Source organism: Nannospalax galili, unplaced genomic scaffold (assembly GCF_000622305.1).
Source record: "Nannospalax galili isolate Female #2095 unplaced genomic scaffold, S.galili_v1.0 scaffold751, whole genome shotgun sequence".
In the NCBI taxonomy this organism is placed as follows: domain Eukaryota; kingdom Metazoa; phylum Chordata; class Mammalia; order Rodentia; family Spalacidae; genus Nannospalax; species Nannospalax galili.
The window spans coordinates 751,682-771,763 of record NW_008331125.1 but is presented as its reverse complement, the minus strand read 5'-3'; the positions used below and the strand labels follow the sequence as shown (position 1 = coordinate 771,763).

Below are 20,082 nucleotides of genomic sequence, written 5' to 3'. Positions count from 1 at the left end.
ACATAAAATAATAATAATAAAATATTTTTAAAAAACTATATTTGGTGTATAAATAATTTTTTAAATCACTTAGCAAAGTGAATGGGAGTGTTTGATTGGATTCAAATATATCATGTTATTTGTCTCATTTATTGGAGCTTTTGAGGAGACCACATGGATAGTGCTAGAACTATAATCAGTACGTAATTTTGGTGTCTGTGGATCTGTATATTGTTTGTGTTTAGTAAACTAGTTTTTTATGGGAAGAAGGGTAAGAGGCAGGAAATGAGATGCCCACCTCTGCCAGGGTTCTCAGCTTCAGCACTACTGACATTTTGAGGTTGGTTAGTCTTTCTTGTGGAGATTATCCTTGCATTTTAGGATGCTTAGTGGGATTCTTAGCCTCCATCTACAAAATGCTAGTAGTATCCCCCAGTATTCTGTGATGGCCAAAAGTATTTTAAGTTGTTGACAAATGTCTCCTGAGGCACAAAATTTCTCCACCACCACCACCACCACCACCTCCTCCTCCTCTTCCTCCTCCACCTCCTCCTCCTCTTCCTCCTCCTCCTCCTCTTCCTCCTCTTCCTCCTCCTCCTCTTCCTCCTCCTCCTCTTCCTCCTCCCCTTCCTCCTCCTGTTCCTCTTCCAGTTCCTCCTCTTCCTCCTCCTGTTCCTCCTCCCAGTGAAGAACCAGTGATTTATATCAAACATCTCATTTTATTGTTTGGGAGAATTCTGGAGATTAAAAAAGCCAAAAAACATGTTTCCGTAGAAACGTGGTGTTTTGAAAATTGAGTATTTTATAGGAAGTAGGGAAGAAAAGGTTTTGGTTTGAAGCCTATTTAGCATTCTGGAAGTTAAATCTTGTGGCTATTTGTATATTACCTGTGATAACTAAAGGCACACTGAATTTTAGAAGTTGATAAATCAATTTTTTTTTCAGCCTACTATGACAACACCATTTTTCACAGAGTTGTACCTGGTTTCATAGTCCAAGGTGGTGATCCCACTGGCACAGGAACTGGTGGAGAATCAATCTTTGGAGCTCCATTCAAGGTTAGACTCAATTACTGTTATTATAACCACCTTGAATTATTTCTTCAAAAGTGATTTTTTTTTTTTTAAGATGTGTTATGCCTGCATACATGTAAGTGTGCCACAGGCATACAGTGCCCACAGAGGTCAGAAGAGGGTGAGAGATCCCCAGGAACTAGAGTTTTGGGTGGTTGTTAGCCACTGTGTGTGTGCTGGGAACTGAACCTAGGTCCTCCACAAGAGCATCTGATGCTCTTAACCACTGAGCCATCCCTTCAGCCACATTAGTAATTCCTAAAATAAGGAAGCTTTTGAAAATCCCAAATTTATTCCTATGGGAAAGAATGTCTAGAGTTTCCTGGGCCTGTGTGAGTTTGTTTACAAATTTTCATAGAGGGTGCTGCAATTTCCTCACTGGAAATTGCTATATAGATTAGCCTTGAACTTGTGGCAGTCCTCCTGCCTGTGCTTCCTGAGTCAGGCATTCTAGTACTACCACGCTTGGCCACAGTGTGATTGTGGAGAAAAATAGCTGCACTCCTGGCTTTGGTTTTCAGATGATAGTGGCTCTGGAAAATAGGAAATTGTATTTAAAACTCTCAGGTGCTTAATATAGATGTTTTATATTAAATGTACAAGAATTCAATAAAAATATATAATAAAATTTAAAAACAAGAAAAAAAATCTCAGATGTCACTGTTAGACAATTACATGTTTTACTAAAAATTCTGTCTCATAATTTTAGAACCTCCACTTTGTAGGAAGTATGCGTTTATCTTATTAATCCTATTATTTAGTGTACCCTCTTTTTGACATTTTCTTCCTAAGTTGGCATTTTTGCTTTACTTTTAAGTACCACAGTTACATTGTTAATGTTTTCAAGTAGATCCTCTTAAAGATGTCATGCAGATACCACAGATGAGGGAATTTAAGCAACGAAACAGTTCTTCTGGATGCTGGGAAGTCCAAGGCTAAGGTGTCTGCCAGTTTGGTTCCTAGTGAGAACCAAGAATTATGTACTAAAGAAAAATAGCTTCTTAAGAAGCATTAATTATGCTAGGCATGGTGGCACATGCTTTTAATCCCAGCACCCAGGAGGTGGAAGCAATCAGATCTCTGTAAGTTCAGGGCTAGCCTGGACTACATAGTGGGTTCCAGGCCAATTGAGGCTACATTGTGAGACCCTGTTTCAAAAAAGCATTGATTATATAATGTGGCTACATTATAAATGATTTCCATTGTCAGGTCTGGAGGGAAATTCTAAGTAGCTAGTCAAACAAGAAAACCACCTTAGAAGAAAACCACCTTAGAATTCTAGACTTGCCCCTGCTGTGTAAATGGGACCAATGCCATTTCTGAGAAGATTCAACTTAGGATACCTTAAGACTTTTAAAAACACATAAAATCACATTTGCACACTCATGGTAGGTTCTTTGAATTGAAAAACAGGAAGAAAGCATTTATTCCATGACATTTAGAACAAGACAGGAAGAAGCGATAGTTGAAGGAGTCACAGGTTCAAAGATGGGTTTCTTGGAAAAACATTTTAAGAGTTTAGCAGATTCTGATGGAGTAGGGAAGTGTGTCTGAGTAGGGATGGGTGTCTTAGAACTGTTTCCCTTTGAGCGTCCTTCCTCTTTGTGTAAGTGAGCAGATTTCCGTAAGATAAGTTATGGGCCAGAATTTATCTAGAAGATACTTGCAGACTGCTGAATTTGGGTTTAAGAACATTAAAGGAATAGTAAATTTGGATTTGATTATACTTGAAAATCAGTCAAATAAAGCCTCAGCATTTTTTATTAGAAATTATGTGAGGCCTTGCTGGTCTGCTGCATAGCTCATTGAATATGAAGGGTCTTGTGATAGAACAGTCACTAAATCTCTTTTATGCTTCAGGATGAATTTCACTCACGGTTGCGTTTTAATCGGAGAGGACTGGTTGCCATGGCAAATGCTGGTCCACATGATAATGGCAGCCAGTTTTTCTTTACACTGGGTCGAGCAGATGAACTTAACAATAAACACACCATCTTTGGAAAGGTTAGTGTCCAGTTATTTTAAACCTATGGTTTGGTATTGGTTTTATGTTATTCCTTAAACTTCTGTGATACATATGATTGACTTATATAACAGCTATCTTCATAAAAATATTTCCTGTGTTTACTTATTTAAAAATGATGGAGTGTGTTCCGATTATGAGGCATTATAATGGACTACCCAAACTTTGTGTGCTTCAAATCAGTCATCTGTCACAGTCTTAATGTGTCCTTTCTTTAGTCATACTGATGGATGGTATTAGCTACTCTGCCGTTTAGCCAGTGTTGTTTTTGTGTTTTTAAAGATACGTGGCTAATAATATTTTGCAGTTTATTACTGACAAGTTCACTTAAATTTAAAGTAGAAGTTGTAATGACATTCATAGTTTTTACTGAAAATATTATTTTGAACAGTATCTATTTAATCCTGTTCACAGTTAATAGCCAATGAGGGAATGGTCTTCCCGTAGATTTTTCAACAATTCGCTTTAAAAAGAGATTCTAAAGATTTGTTTCTCTCATTCTTTTCCTTTTTCATCTGTATATTCCTGTATTTGTAATACTTAGATATTAGACATCACTAGCTTTTTAGCCCCCTCTGCTGGTTCAGGAAGAATTGTTTCCTCCGCCTAAGCAAGAGATTTGCTTTTTTGGACAATGAAAGGGAAAAATACCTTAATATAATTGGGAAACTGATACTATTTTAAAATCTTGAAAACTGTTGAATGAAAGGAGTCACAGGAAAACCATGAAATGCAACACTATTGCTTAATTCTTAACAGCATGGGTTAGGAAATGCTGTTGTCATGTTGTTTTGAGCATTTCTAACCAGGGATTTCTGGTGCTAGATAGTTCCCCATCTCTTAATTTAAGACAAAACAAAATGATACTTAATTAACTATTCTATACCTTTTTTGAAAACCAGTTGCAATTATAAAATTGAGTCATTAGAGCCAATGTGTAGAACATAGTGGTTGTAAAATGGAAAAGCCACCACTCTTGTGGTGGTGTGTTGTAATTTCTTCCAGCCTCTGTTCTCTTATCTGTAAAGGAGGGTAATAGTCATCCTCACTTTTAGGGTGTTTGTGTAAATTAAATGAGGTAATAGTCTATAAAGTTCTTATCATACTGTTAATGATTACCCTACTTTAAGTTTGTGATGCTTGAATTAAATGTTTTTATTCATTAAGGAAGTTATTTGAGATGATATGTTTATCTTTAGTAAAAATTGACATTAAGTATGTATTAGAAATATCTAAAAATACTTAATGAAGGGATTGAGCTGATCTGTGATTTTTGGTCTTAAAATGAACTTGCTGTACCTTCTTTGTTAATTGCATATATTCTTACATAGTAATTTTAAAATTCCCTTTTACTTATTTAAAAATATTTACAAAAGTCCACTCTTTAGACTTTTTTCAGAAGCCCCCTGTTTATTTAGGGGATAAGGTAGAGCTTTGCAGTACATTCTGTATTTTGCTTGCTAGGTTACAGGGGATACAGTATACAACATGCTGCGGCTGACAGAAGTGGACATTGATGGTGAAGAAAGACCCCGCAACCCACATAAGATCAAAAGCTCTGAGGTAGGAGCGTCACTCTTAGGTGGTGTCCTCTGAGGAGTCAGTGATTCACACATTTAAACTATTGAACAAAAGCTTTTTGCTGAATATCATGGCTCATTTTTATCTATTTAAGCTCAATTTCAGATGTAGAACCTTTTTTTTTTTTTTGAGACAGGGTCTCTCTGTAATCCCAGCTGTCCTGGAACTCACTATGTAGACCAGGCTGGCCTTGAACTCACAGAGATCCGCCTGCCTCTGCCTCCCAAGTGCTGGGATTAAAGGCATGTGCCACCACACCCAGCAATGTAGAACTTTTTTAAAATTAAAAGATTTGAATTCAGAGCTGAAATTTTAATGATCTAATAAATGAAAAGCTCAACTCAGAATGAGAAGTTAAAGGAATTAGATTTATTTTCTCAAAAAAAGTGACTTTTAGGTAATTTTGAGGAAACAAGGCCCTTAATTAAGAGTATTTGATTTGGAGTCCAAACTCCTGGATTTGTTTCCTGGGTTTCCCTTTTGTAAAATGGGAATATGACAGAATCTCCGTTACCTAATAGAACATGAGATTCTTGCAGGACAGTGAGGCAGTGTAAGAGGACTCACTACTCTAGTAATATTTATGTGGGGAAACATTTGACACTGGCATTAATGCACTTCAGTATTCTAATTTTTTGTGAAATTTAAAGGTGGAAAAGTATATTCAAAATATTTCTTTTCATAGGTTTTGTTTAATCCTTTTGATGACATCATTCCAAGAGAAATTAAAAAGCTCAAAAAAGAGAAACCAGAGGAAGAAGTCAAGAAATTGAAACCCAAAGGCACAAAGTAATCATAGTAGAAAAATTTTTCTTCAGCTTTAAAAGTGACACTGATTTATTTGTTTTTGTTTTGTTTTTGTTTTTTTTTTTTTTGTAATGATTGTTTACTAATATGGGAAAGGCCATTTTGAACCAGGAAGTAATCAAAATGATGAGTGTAGACTTTTTAAAAACTGAATATCTCTTAAATTTAACTTAAATTTAAGCTAAAGTGCATCATTTAAATGTCTATATAAATGTGAGTTAATAAATATTTTGTGGGGCTGGAGAGATGGCTCAGCGGTTAAGAGCATTGACTGCTCTTGCAGAGGACCCAGGTTCAAGTCCCAGCACCCACATGGCAGCTATGAATCGTCCTTAACTCCAGTTCCAGGGGAATCCGACGCCCTTTTCTGACCTCCCTAACATTGCATGACACGGGTGCACTCACATACATGCAGGCAATACACTCAGACACATAAAATAAATTTTAAAAATATTTTTTTAAAAATAAATATTTTGTATTCACTAATTTTAGTTATTTATATAAATGCATTATTGAGAAACTTTTACTATTTGCTTGTTTGTGAGTTAACATATCCTCAGTATAAAGACTTTGAAGAGTAGAGGACAGTATAGAGACTATTTTTAATACATATGCTATAGAATTGCATACTTTATTTAACCTAATTGGTGCTATTAATTTACTTTTGTTTTCTGTGCATGAGCACATCAGTGTTGTGCAATACCTATGGAGACCAGAAGAGGGCACCAGAGCCCCTAGACTGGCATTACAGATCATTACTAGCTTTCAAGTAGATGCTGGGAACTGAACCAAAATCCTCTGGAAAAGCAGTCAGTGCTCTTAACCATTAAACCATCTCTCTTGGTGCTATTAAAAATAATCTTATTACAAATACTTTTAAATAAAACTGTTTCATTCATTATTCTGTTTTCCTTGAAGATATTTTCTTTAAAAAAATAGCAATTAATTTTTAAAATAAACTTCAATATTTTATGTCAATATTCTTTACTAATTTTTCTGGTTTTTTTTTTAATAATACAGAGTTAGAGTTCAACTGTTTTATCGAATTGTAGCATCCTCCTTATCAGTATTAGATTTAGGCAGTTCTTGTATGATCCTGCCACATTCAGTTCATAAGCAAAGTTTATTAATCTTTCTGAGCTTCAGTTGTCCACGGCAAATAAAGTGGAGGTCATAGTAAGCACACCACCTGGTTGTCATGAAGATTAAATGACAAGGGGGTCTATACAAACACTGGTCATATAGGTGTTCGGTACATATTGGTTTCTTTCCTTGATATCCCACAAAATAGGTAGATTAAGTTGTTTTAATAAATTGTCAGGCCAGACAAGCTAGTTCATGCCTTTAATCCAAGCGCTCAGGATGCAGAGGTAGGAGGATCTCTGTGAGTTCCAGACCAATCTGGTCTACATAATGAGTTCTAGGCCAGCCAGGTCACTTTAACAACAGTAGATAATCTTGTGACAAAATAACTTACAGAGCTGTATGTTCGATTTTCTTTTAGTCTTTGATTCATGTATTTTTTCTCATTTCTGGATAAAAACTCATTGCCACTGTATTAACTAATTATTGTGATTTATCTTGATGACAAGTTTGAAAGTTCTTGTGTGGTTATTTATTTATTTATTTATTTATTGCAGATTATCTATTTTATTGGTTTCTTGTTTAAGTTTTTATTTTTTTGTTTTTAGTTGTAGCAAGCATGTTAGGGATGATGTGGTAATTGTTGCTTGCATGTAAGAAAAAAATTACTCAGTTGCATCCAAATCTCTAATTTTTCTAACACTTAAGAGAGACCTTTAATAACTTATCTTACTTGAGTTTCTTTAGTTTGAAAGATTTGAGAAGTTTTTGGCCCATCAACCCTTTGTGTGTCTTAGTTTTAAAATATTAAGATATATTTGCCAGTTATAATAAGTTATTATCACTAGCCTATCTATAATGGGTTATTGCCCTAGCCTCTCAAGGCTGTGTATTTATTAACTATTCATTAGTAAATTTAAATTTTCATTGTGCTTCTATTTTTGATGGCTACTAAAAGCTTTGTTATTTTGTCACGAAGGTGACAAAAACAATAATGGTAATGCTCAGGAAGAATTTTGGATCATCACTGAAGATAGATGCAATCTTGGTGGTCTGAGGCCAAACCCTTTGCTGAAAATTGTAGACTGTAGTACATTTCTGCTGAAGAACAAGTAATATTGTGCCAAAAGAATGTGCTTCCTCTTAAAAATCTGTTCAGTTGCTTGAAATTAGGATGAGTCTTGTCTAACTTTTCTTTCTCATTTTCTTCTTTTTTCTTTCCTCTTTTCTTTTTTGACTAGAAATTTTAATCTGCTTTCTTTTGGAGAAGAAGCAGAGGAAGAAGAGGAGGAAGTAAATCGAGTTAGTCAGGTAATCTCTAGTTTGCCCTTTTCAATTTTTATACCTCTGTACCCAACACAGAACATTTTCCATATCACATACATAGTGTATATTAAAACAATTTCTGAGTTGATTTTCTCTCTTAAAATATTGAACTTTATTTATTTTTTAAAAATATTTTAGTATTTTTATTTTGTGTGTACGAATGTATTGTCTGCATGTATGTAAGTGCACCCATATCGTACAGTGTCCATGGAGACCAGAAGAGGACATCAGATTCCCTGGAACTAGAGTTACAGATGGTTGGTAGCTGCCATGTGGGTTCTGGGAATCAAACCTGGGTCCTCTGCAGGAGGGACCAGAGCTCTTTACTGCTGAGCCATTTCTCCAGCCCTGAACTTTAGTTTTAGTTTTAGAATATTTTTCTATCAGTTAAAACTAGGCTTAAAGTTTTTTGAATAGCTCAACTTATGATTCAGATTTTAGTTACTGTTTATTTCTTTTGCTAGATGGTAATAGATGATAATTATCATCAGTGTAATAAATAGTTACAGACCAAAATTCTCATATTCAGTTTAATATTATTTCCCTATATTGTGTTGCCTCATTAATTCTCAATTCTTACTAGTCTTTTGGGATAAGTGTTATGAACCTTATTTTCCTTGTGAATAAATCCAAGTGTAGATAGGTTATAATTTGTTCAAAGTCACATATGTAGTAACTATGGCTGGACTTGAATCCAAGTCTAACTGTAGAATCTTGTTATTGCCTTGCGGCCTTTCATTCCAGCAGTCCCTCCCATACGCCTGTGAGTGTGGCTTTCTTAGTTTCCACCTCATCCCAGCACTTGTTGCTGCAGCAGCTACAGTATCTTGCCAGTATTTTGAGAGTACTCTCCTATTTGTAACCCAAGAAAAGCACCTTAGTGGCCTCTGGGCCCAAATGTTCTGCTATGTATTCCTTTCCAGAAAATTAGTGAGCACTGAGACCTAAAGGATCAGGTTCAGGGGCTGGAGAGATGGTATAGGGTTTAAGAGCAATGGCTGCTCTTGTAGAAGACGTGAGTTTGAATCCCAGCACCCACATGGCAGCTAACAACTGTGTGTAACTCCAGTTCTAGGAGATCCAACACCCCCTTCTGACTTCCAGGGCATTGCAGGATGTGGGTGCACTACATACATGCAGCCAATACACTCAAACACATAAAATAATACATTTTTTCTTAATTAAAAGAAAAAAAAAAAAAAAAAAAGAGGTTCAGAGACAGAGTCCCAGGTCTGCCTGATCTACATAGCAAGTTCCATGCCAGCCAGGGCTATGCAGTGAGACCCTGTCTTAAAAAAACAAAGTAATTAGGTTCAAAATCTTTGTCATAATAATTATCTTCATAACCTAGTCCTGCTTTATTTTCTTGACACAGTCACCTGTTTCTTACCAATGCTAGCAATATGACGGCCTTCAGATTGTGTTCTTATCCCTGTCTTTATCTGTAGGCTGCCATCATTAGTGAGCATGGTTTGGGAAGGTTCATGTTAAGCATGTAGTATGCACTCTTGTTATATCCTTGAATTTAAACTGAACTAAAATGGGCATGTGTAAGAGGTAATTTGGCTAATTTTTCTTGTTTTTGACAGCATCATTAAATCATCTGTTTAATCTTAATGAATTTAGTTACTGCCTACCTGTATACCAGTATACTAAATACTCAGAGATAGGCTGAATACTTCTGGATTCTTATCCTTCATTCTAACTATTTCAGGAAATGTTTGTATGTTAGATGACAGTAGTTAATTCATTTCTAAGCTTTTAAAAAATTATTTATTTGTAGTTTATGGGTGTTTTGCCTTCATGTTCACCCCTGTTGTACAATGCCCACAGAGGTCAGAAGAGAGCATTGAATCTCCTGGATCTGGAGTGATAGGTACTTGTTAGCGGCCGCATGGGTACTGGGAACTGAATCCAAATCCTCTGCAAGAGTAGCCAGCGCTCTTAACTGCTGAGCCATCTCTCCAGCCCCTACATTTATTTTTAAATGAAAATATTCTTCTTTTACTTATAAACAGCAATACCTCAGGCTCCTCAGTATTTTAGAGTTATTTTCTGTAGCTATCAGTGCATTAGTGTTGCATTAATGACTCAAATATATATCTCATCAAAATGAAAGACATAGCATACCAAGCATGCCATGATTCTGTAGGTGTATTTATGAATGGACAAAACCATAGGTATTAGATCTGGAAATTACTGGAGTTCCCTTTTGTCGATGTTATCTAAAGATATCAGATTCTGCAGGGCACAGTAATAGTCCTAGCATGTCTGTAGTCCTAGTACATGAGAGGCAGAGGCAAGAGGATTACAAGTTTGAGGCCAGCCTGGGCTATATAATCTTATTGCAAAACAAAACAAGATGTAGAGTTTCCTTGCATACCCATGCCTTATTTGTAGTGCCTCACATTCCCAGTTGTGGTGGTTTTAATGAGAGTGTTTACCCCCATAGGCTCCACATAATTGATGGTACTGTTTTGGGAGGTCTTTGAAGGTGTGGCCATGTTGCAGGAAGCACATCACTGGGGGTGGGCTTGGAGAGTTCTTAAGCCTTGCTGGATCCCCAGTAGCTCTCTGCTTCCTGTGCCTGCTTGAAGATATGAGAGCTTAGCTTCTGCTCCTACTCCAGTCACCTATGCTGCCATACCTCCCTGCCATAATGGATGCTTGCTCCCTTGGAACACGAGCTAAATAAACTCTTCCTTTTATAAGTTCCCTTGGTGTTTCCATCATGGCAACAGAAAAGTAACGAATATAGGTGGGCCTCGTTGTATAAGAAAACAAGTTGAGCATGGACCAGGATAGCAAGCCAGTAAGCAGCATTCTTCCGTTTCCTGTGCTTCAGCTCCTTAGAAACACTCCCAACAGTTCAGAAAGATTAAAATTGTTTCATTCTGCCAAGAAAGTTGCAAGATCAACATTCTAATGAAATGAGTAATACTATCCTGGTAGGTGTCCTTATATTTCTCCAGGCTCACACTTGCCTGGATGGGAGGCGTGCTCTGTGATAAAGTTCCTGTCACACATCTTATGCCTATGCGCCCTTACTCTGCACTTCTTTGTGAAGATCACACTAGTTTCCCAAGCCCTGACCAAGGTGAAACCCTTATCTTCTTCTCCATGCACTGTTTGTAACTTTTCTGTTTCTGGTTATCAGTATCCTCCAAAGAGCTTCAGGTTCACTTCTGACCTTCTTCAAACTATCAGTTAATTGTGTGGTCTTACATTGAGAAATGTATCAAATTCTTTCAGTCTTGTACTACTTTGCTGCTACTCTTGCTATCAGGCCTTCCTCATGCCCGGTCTACCTCCCTAACCTCCTCATAGCTCAAGTCTCCTTTTTCTTCTTTTCCTTTGTTCTTGGCTTTTAGAGCCACCTTTTTTGACTCCCCTTCACTAACGCTGCCCATTAACCTTTTTTTTTTGGTCTTTTTGAGTCAGGGTCTCACTGTCTTACTGTATCCCCAACAGACCTAGAACTCACTATGTAGACCAGGCTGGTCTCAAACTCACAGAGATCTACCTGCCTCTGCCTCCCAAGTGCTGGAATTGAAGGCGTGTGCCATCACACCCAGCAGCCCAATTCTTCCTAAACTTCTTTGCTGACAAAAATCACCTAAGGAAATTTTTTTTTTCTTAGATTATGGAATCAGAATTTTCCATCAAGAGGCTCAGTAAGCTATGCTTATAATGAATTCTCCTGGAATTCACCCAGGAAATAGCAGAAGCACAGCAATAGTTCGAAGTGGTTTGTTTTCTGTTTGCAGTTTTCCTGCATTCAGTTCTTGTCCACATCTTGAGGTCAACCACTTTTTTTTTGAGACAGGGTCTCCCTTTAGCCCCAGCTGGCCTAGAGCTCACTATGAAGACCAGGCTGGCCTTGAACTTACAAAGATCCGCTTGCCTCTGGGATCAAAGGTGTGTGCCACCAGGCCCACAACTTACTTATTTTAAACACTTCAAATACCATCATTTCTGAATCTTTTCCAGCTTTCTTGATCTTTTCTGTGTCTAACCTAACTTTTGCTTATGTTGCATCACATTTTCCTTTTAAAAGCATCTTTTTTGCTTCTTTATGTAAGAAGGATGTGCCCATGCTCTCATTGTGGACCACTCTAACACTATGTCCTGTATTCTCTGTTTTTTTAAAATATTTTATTTATTATTTTTATTTTATGTGTATGAGTGTATTGCCTACTTGTATGTGAGTGCCCCTGTGTCATGCAATGCCACAGAGCTCAGAAGAGGGCTTCGGATTCCCCTGGAACTTGAGTTAAGGATGGTTTGTAGCTGCCATGTGGGTACTGGGAATCGAACCTGGGTCCTCTGCAAGAGTAGTCAGTGCTCTTAACCCTCAGCCATCTCTCCAGCCCCAGTATTCTCTATTTTAATTATTGAATAATGTCCTAGGCTCCTTGAAGATAAATTCTGTCCATCTTTGAGTCAACAGGGTAGCAAAGCTTGAAATCAGTGTCATAGACATTGTTGACATCTTATAAACTCATTGAAATCTCAGTTTCCACTGATACTAGGCAACCTAGAATGACTGACTTTCTGAGCCTCAATGTTTTCTTTGTGTAACATAGAAATGACATACAGCATTTAGAGTTGTGAATGAGGATATGCATAGTCCTAGTTGTGATCATTTTACAATCCTGAAAAATGCCTTTGAAACTTAAGTGTCTTAAGATAGAACAATATATTAAATATATGATTGGTATTTTATTCTGAGAGCTAAAAACAAATTAAGTGAATTCTAATATGCTCATAATTATTATGTAAAAGCTGCCACCCTCGTGTCTGAGCAATCTGGAGAGCTGAGAGCAGCAACTCAGCCTTCTGAGTTTAAAAACAAAGAGCTGAGCACAATTGTCCCAGTGCCTTCCTGAGGTACCTGGATAGCTAGAGTGAGTGTGGATAGCAGGTATTCACCTGTGCCTGCTGACCTACTAGCAGCCCGTTCTGTACACAGGAGTGGGTCTTGGTACACTGCATAGTCTCTGACTCACAGAATTTAGCTGTTTTGTCTGCTCTATGTGGGTAGTTCAGTTTGAGAAAATGGAACAACAAAAAAAGTTTGAAATTTGCTGGCTTAGAGGAAAGAAATTGCTTTAAATTTTGGAGAAAATCTAAATAGAATCTTATTTTGATTTAGTTCATGTAGTTCTTTAGACTATGATCATGCCTCAAATACATTTACTATTTTTTTAGTAAAATGATACCTTGATTAAAAAAAATGAAGGATAAACTGAATTTTAGAAATGATTTTAAATTTTAGTCATATTAAATTAAATGTTGAAATAAGTAGTGCCAAAGCCAAGTAAGTCCTTTTTTAGGGACAGAATGATTTGAAGTTTCTGTGGTTGCATGAAATTAAATACTTCTATAAGGCTTAAAAATAATTGTTTCATTCTTCATTTGCTTATCAGGTTTCTTTTCTCAGTGACTCCACAGTGTAAAGTGTTATTCCAGAGCCAGATCACAAGTTAAGAATTGGTGAGGTCTTCACTGAAGCATTACTTTAAGTAAGGGAAGTCAGAATCCACTCTGGTTTGTGGATTATCAGTGTGGAGTTACACACACGCTTTCACCTCACTCCTTTATGCACAAGGTGTCTCTCCCACGTGGATTAGCTTTCCTTTATTTATTTCAGTATCTTTCTACTACCTGATAAAATCACTTTGAATCAGAATTTTGTAGCTCAAAGGGATCTAGTCTAGCTTCCTTTTGTTACAGATGAGGAAGCTGAGACTCTGGTTAAGTGACTTGCCAGACTGCCAGACTGACTTCATTTCCTTTCTGATAGGATTGTGTGATAGAAGGATGTCATAATAATCATATTGGGGGTTCAGAAAAGCACTGTCAGACGTTCTCATGATACTCTTATGGGCAACACAAAGAAATGTGATCTGGAAGATAGTTCAGACAGATAGATTTATAGCTAATTGAATGTCTTGCCCAAAGAGTACTTTGTTGTCAATCTGTGCCTGATTTTCTTTTTTTGAATGCTTAATTTGAAACATAATAGGAATTCATGTAAAACTGAATATATCAGCTAAATAGGACTGATAAACCTTTGTTGAATTATTAGGAGTAAGGTCTTTGGAATAAGGGATTTAACAGTCTCTGCATTGTTTAAATCACTTTTCCAGCATTTTGTTTAGTTCATAACACATTTAAGGAGGGTACTGACAGACCACAGGCTTCTAGGGACAGGGAGGGTGATGAGGAGGATAGGGATAATGACAAGGCCAGGGAGTGCTTGGGAGAAATAAAAAGGAAGTGAAACTATGACCTTAGGCTTCAGATACTTGAAGGATTTTAACTGCATGATCCCTCTTCTCATAGTCCTTTAAAATTATATTACATTTGTTTGATGTGTATATGTGTGAGAAAGGAGGGGAAGGAGGGGTGGGGAAGACTTGTGGAAATTGGTAAATTTGTTCTTTCCATCTACCGTTTGGATTCTGGGGATCAAATGCAGGTCATCAGACTTGGCAGGAAGCACTTTTACCGCTTTCTAAAGTAATCGTTTCATTCACATACCTGCATTGTTTCAGATTCGTTTGTGAATCCTTCTGTATAATTTATATATCGATATTAGAATTTATTTTCAACATAGAACATTACAATCAAATATGTTTTCATGAGGCACATTCAGTGGCAGGTCCTTTTTAAACATATCTCGGTAGCTAAATTTTAATATGACAGTCAAATTATGCTGTATTCTCAGTGGTACAGTATTTCTCACTACAAGGCATGTTAACATTTTTATTTAAAACTTATTATAGATGAGCATTTTCTCATCTATAAAAGTTATATTTTAGACAAATTCACTTTTGAGAATAAGAGTCTTTTATTCTATCTTGGTTTATTTATGAAATTAAGCTTTCTCCCAGAATTGAGAGGCTGTTCTGGGCATGGTATGAAGAGTTCTGTGAGACCATTAGAACAAAGCTCACTGTAGTGCTGAGTGCTCAGTTTGTAAGATATTCCTGCCACATCAAATTGTATGCAACTTTTAATTTACTTATCTTTCTAATTATTTATAGTTAATGATTTTAAAAATTACTGTTATAATATTATAAAAATTTTAGTAGCTGTAAACAACAAAACATGTTTATTATCTGACAGTTCTGATGGCCAGTTTAAAACGGTCTTTATTAGGCTGAATTTTCAAATGTTGGTAGGAAAGACCTCCTTCTTTTAGGATGCTCTGGGGAGAATCTGTCCTCTGGTCTTTCCCAACATCTAGATCTGGCCTGTGTTCTTCAGAGTGTCCCCTTCCTCCATCTTCGAGGCCAGCAATGACCAATGAAGTCTTTCTTTTCTTGTGCCATCTCCAAACTGGCTCTTTTCTCTTTAGTATTGAAGGCCCAGGTAATAATATCCTTTCCTTGCGTCCCACTGATGTTCATGTTTAGATTTGCTTACAGTTCTAGCTTTTCTGTGAAGCTCCTTATACTGCATTCACTAACTGTGTTTAGTAATGTTTTTCAGCATCTAAACCCTTTACTTATTCAAGTAAAGACCCTAAAGTAGGTCTCTCAGAAAGAATAAACTTTTTAAAGCCAGAATTTGTTTTCACCTCTAAGACTTCTTCATTTCTTCTCTAACTCACTTTGAAAAGGTAATTGAGATCTGGAGTGGTGGTAATGATTATTCAGCTTAATTTACAAGTTCCTCCTGTTTTCAGATCTTATTCTAAATCACTGTAAAACACGTTTGTTCTTTTACCTTTAAACTGTTTAAAGTGAATTTTGTGTTTGTCTTTTTCTTTTTCTCTTCCTTTAGTTTTCTAAGATAGAGGCTTGCTGTGTAGCTGAGGCTGGCCTCAAACATGTGATTCTTCCATCTTAGTTGCCTGAAGGCTGGGATTGCAGGCATAGATCTGGCCATCTCCTTTTAAAAAAAGTAAATTATTTTAAATTGACAAATAAATATTGTATGTATTTACTGTGTGCAACATGATGCTTTAAAATATGAATACACTGTAGAAAGGCTAAGTTAAGTAATTAATGTATACCTCATTCCACATACCTTTTTTGTAATGATTACATTTAAAATCTACTCTGAGTTTTCAAGAGTATGAGAACTCATTATTTTAAAAATTGTATTTATTATTTTTTATTTTATGTCTATGAATGTATTGTCTGTGTGTGTGTAAGTGCACCCATGTAGTCAGTGCCCACAGAGATCAGAAGAGGGTGTCAGATTCCCTGGAACTGCAGTTACAGACAGTTGTTAGCTGCCATGTGGTTGCTGGCAATTGAACCCGGGTCTTCTGCAAGAGCAGCCAATACTTTTAACCCCTGAGCCATCTCTCCAACTCTGAGAACTCATTTTTAAAAAATATTAATAATTATACATTAACATGTACAAATAAATGAAACAATATAGCAAGTACTTATAGACCTCATAATCTTATTTCTACTGTTTGTTTATGTAAGTCTCGTCGTCTGCTCTTAGCTAAGAGGCTGAAATAGAGGTTCAGAGGCCAGTTCTGGCTGGGATGTGTCTGACTGTAACTCTTAAGAAGTCATTGGGTAGGTAAATTCACGAAGGGATATTGCTTAGGGTATATAAAAATGTAATAGAGATGCCGTAGGAAGGAATGCTAAGGAAGACAAAAAAGCACGGAACAAAGATGTTCAGGTTTTAGTGTAGTTTAGGGCATTTTATGTTCACTGAACATAGTGCGTGTATTTAATTTTCTTATGTGAAATAGATAAGGCTGCTGTTTCTATTTTGTAGCTAAGGGCTATGAGATCTGATGAGGTCATTCTGTTTCCACAAGTAGTGTAAGTTCTGAGCTAAAACATAAAATTGTAGAATGTTAGATTGTAAAACTCATTCGATCAAATTACCATATTTTGTTGTTGTTCTTGTTACTGTTTTTGGACAGGGTCTCAAGATATTGAATAGGTGAGTTTTACCCACAGGACCCAAGTAATCCTCCTGCCTCAGCTTCTAAGTGGCTGTGACTACAGGAACGTATCATTCAGGGCAATAATTGTGGTATTGTAGTTCTTTGAACTGAACTTTCTTCTGTCTGTGAACAACTTTTTTCCAGTTTTTGTAGTTTGACAAAGCTATTGTGAAGTAAGTAAATGACATTTTGCCTTCTTAAGAAAGATTTTGGATTGAAAAGAATTAGACTAATTACATAATTCAGATTCTATGACTTTTAAAAACAGTATTATTTTTATTTTATGTGTATGAGTGTATTGCCTGTGTGTATGTAAGCATGCCCGTGTTGTGCAATGCCCATGGAGGTCAGAAGAGGGCGTTGGATCCCCTGGACCAGGAATTATTGACAATTGTTAGCTACCATGTGGGTGCTGGGAACTGAACCCTAGTCTTCTGCAAGAGCACCCAGTGCTCTTAACCACTCAGCCATCTCTCCAACCCATAGATTCTATGAAATCTTAAAACTACAAATAACAGTGGATTTAAATTAGCTTTTTTTATCTTAAAAATCTAGACAAGAGGTATAAATTTTACTTGATTAGAACTTAAAAAGTAGAGAACTCCATGTTAATACAGCAATGTTTAAATCATGTTTTTGTCATGGAAATATATTTCCTGAGGTATAAGTCTGTCTTCGAGTAATAGTTAAGGGCCTGTTCTCAAAATAAAGAGTGACATAGGAGGCCAAATTTGGAAGATTTCCACCATGCAGTGGTGAAGTATAGAGGATAGGGGCTTATGGTGTTTTGGGTCTGTAAGGACTTTGCAGGCATAAAAGTGGGTACGTTTATATTTTTGGTGTATTGTTAAAAAGACCTGAATTTAAATCCTTGATCATCTTCCACTGACTAACTTTGTGACCCCCTAATAGCTTATTCTGTATGCATCTGTGAAATAGGGCTGACAGTGTCTATCACATGTGTTTTAATTTGAGAGGGAGAATAAGGGATAGAAATGCAGCTTGTACCAGTATATCTGGCACAAAGCATATACAAATTAGAATAATAGCAATAGTAGTACTTAAAGTTCCACTTCCTGTAGCAACTTATAATAATTATTCCTATAGTTACATCTTATGTTTGTCTCTCCAAATTTTACATTTATTATGTGAACTTTAAAATTAAAGCACTTAATAAATAATTTGGTCACTCATGAAGCGTTTCATGCTTGAGAGGCTCTTCTGAATCTGTTTTCCATGAGTTAAATAATCACTTGTAGGTTCCCTCATCTGATTGCCCAGGTGTGTTCTTTAAAGGTGATCCTGTGCAGCATAGATAATATATTTGAAGAACAATAGTTTGCGTTTACCTCAGGTTACTCTTGTGATCTATCTTCTGTGTCCTAATATATGAATCAGCAATTATCAGTTGTATGTCAATCACAAGTGTACAGATTTGGTAATCCATAGACTTATTTTTATTTATTTATTTATTATTTTTATTTTATGTGTATGAGTGTATTGCCGGCATATATGTGAGTGCACCCATGTCGTGCAATGCTGTGGAGGTCAGAAGAGGGCTTCGGATTCCCCTGGAACTGGAGTTAAGGATGGTTTGTAGTTGCCATATGGGTGCTGGGAATCGGACCCAGGTCCTCTGCAAGAGCAGTCAGTGCTCTTAACCGCTGAGCCATCTCTCCAGCCCCTATTTTTAACAAGATATATATATATATATATATATGTAGACAAGGAAAGATGTTCCTTAAAAACTATGTTTGAGCTGGGTATGGTGATGCACATCTGTAATCCCAACACTGGGGATTACAGAGTTCTAGGCATGAGGATCATGAGTTCTAGGTTAGTCTTGCTACTTAGTGAAGTCAAGGCTGTCTTGGGCTAAAATTAAAACTAGATGGTGAGATGCTGTCTTAAAAATAGATAAATGGGGCTGGAGAGATTGCTCAGTGGTTAAGAACACTGACTGTTCTTACAGAAGACCTGGGTTCGAATTCCAGCACCCACATGGCAGCTAACAACTGTCTGTAACTCCAGTGCCAGGGGATAGACAGCCTCTTCTGTCCTCCGTGGGCATTGCGTGACATGTGTGCACTTACCTACATGCAAGCAATACATGTATACACATAAAATAAAAATAATAAAAATAGTTTTTAAAAATAGGTAAATTATGAGGCTGGAGAGATGGCTTAACAGTTAAGAACACTGGCTGCTCTTGCAGAAGACGGGTTTGTTTCCCAGCACCCACATGGCTATAATCTCAGTTGCAGGGGCTCTGACGCCATCTTCTGGCCTCCACAGGTATTGCATGACACATGCACTTACATATATTTAGGCAAAATGCTCTTGCACATAAAATTAAAATAAAATTTGAAAAAAATAAATAAATGAAAATATAAATTAAGAATTAAGAGAACAAAAATCCTATTCTCATTTTTCTTTTTTTCTTTTTTTTTGTTGGTGTTTTTGAGACAGGGTCTCCCTGTGTAGACCAAGCTGGCCTTGACCTCACAGAGATCTGCCTGCCTCTGCCCCCCGCCCCGCCCCCAAGTGCTGGGATTAAAGGCGTACTCCACCAAGCCCCACTAGAAAAATCCAATTTTCAGTCAATGGAAGGGTAGATGTTCTTATTTCTAAACTGTGGTTGTTTTTGGAGACACATCTTTTGCTAACCATGTTATGTTCGTAACCTGATTTGATGTTAATTTGTTAACTTGTCTGAGAAGCCTTTATTTCCCCACTCTTGATTCTAATGGACATTCCTTTCCAGAGCATGAAGGGGAAAAGCAAAAGCAGTCACGACCTGCTAAAGGATGATCCACATCTGAGCTCCATTCCAGCGGTCGAAAGGTTAGTGTGGTGCTGCTGAGATCTGAGGTCCTGTGTTCAGATTTCTTGCTTTCTCATTTTCTTGATTTCTTTGTTGGAAAATAGTGCTCATAAATTAATTTTTCCACAGAGCCAAAACAAGAATACAACTTGGTAACGGAGATGGAGAGCTTGTGGTACGGTAGCAACACTACCGTCACTTTCCTTCTTGTCTGTCTCTGTTGGACTAATTACATTGTGTGAGTGATGTCGAACTTCTCCCCTTGGCTAGTCTGAATACTAACAACTGTTTGCCTTAACAGTTGCATGTTTAATTTCACTTTGCCTTGCTGACTTTGTCTTTGAAACTCTGTTGTTGTGATATGAGCAAGCAAATGAGACTGCAAGATCATTGGAAAGTCATAGCATAGCATCTGGGGTCCATCTACTGTTGAAATTCCTACAACTTTCAGAGTTAA

General features: G+C 36.9%; 1 protein-coding gene across 1 annotated transcript in view; it reads left to right on the top strand.

The window, feature by feature from the left end:
- The window catches only part of Cwc27 (CWC27 spliceosome associated cyclophilin), a 230,556-nt gene that overhangs the window by 15,914 nt on the left and 194,560 nt on the right, over positions 1 to 20,082 (top strand). The window contains exons 3-8 of the mRNA XM_029557817.1: positions 925 to 1,037; positions 2,913 to 3,056; positions 4,540 to 4,638; positions 5,342 to 5,445; positions 7,788 to 7,857; positions 19,566 to 19,645. Coding sequence (XP_029413677.1) covers positions 925 to 1,037; positions 2,913 to 3,056; positions 4,540 to 4,638; positions 5,342 to 5,445; positions 7,788 to 7,857; positions 19,566 to 19,645 — 610 coding nt within the window. The remainder of the gene's footprint in view (positions 1 to 924; positions 1,038 to 2,912; positions 3,057 to 4,539; positions 4,639 to 5,341; positions 5,446 to 7,787; positions 7,858 to 19,565; positions 19,646 to 20,082) is intronic.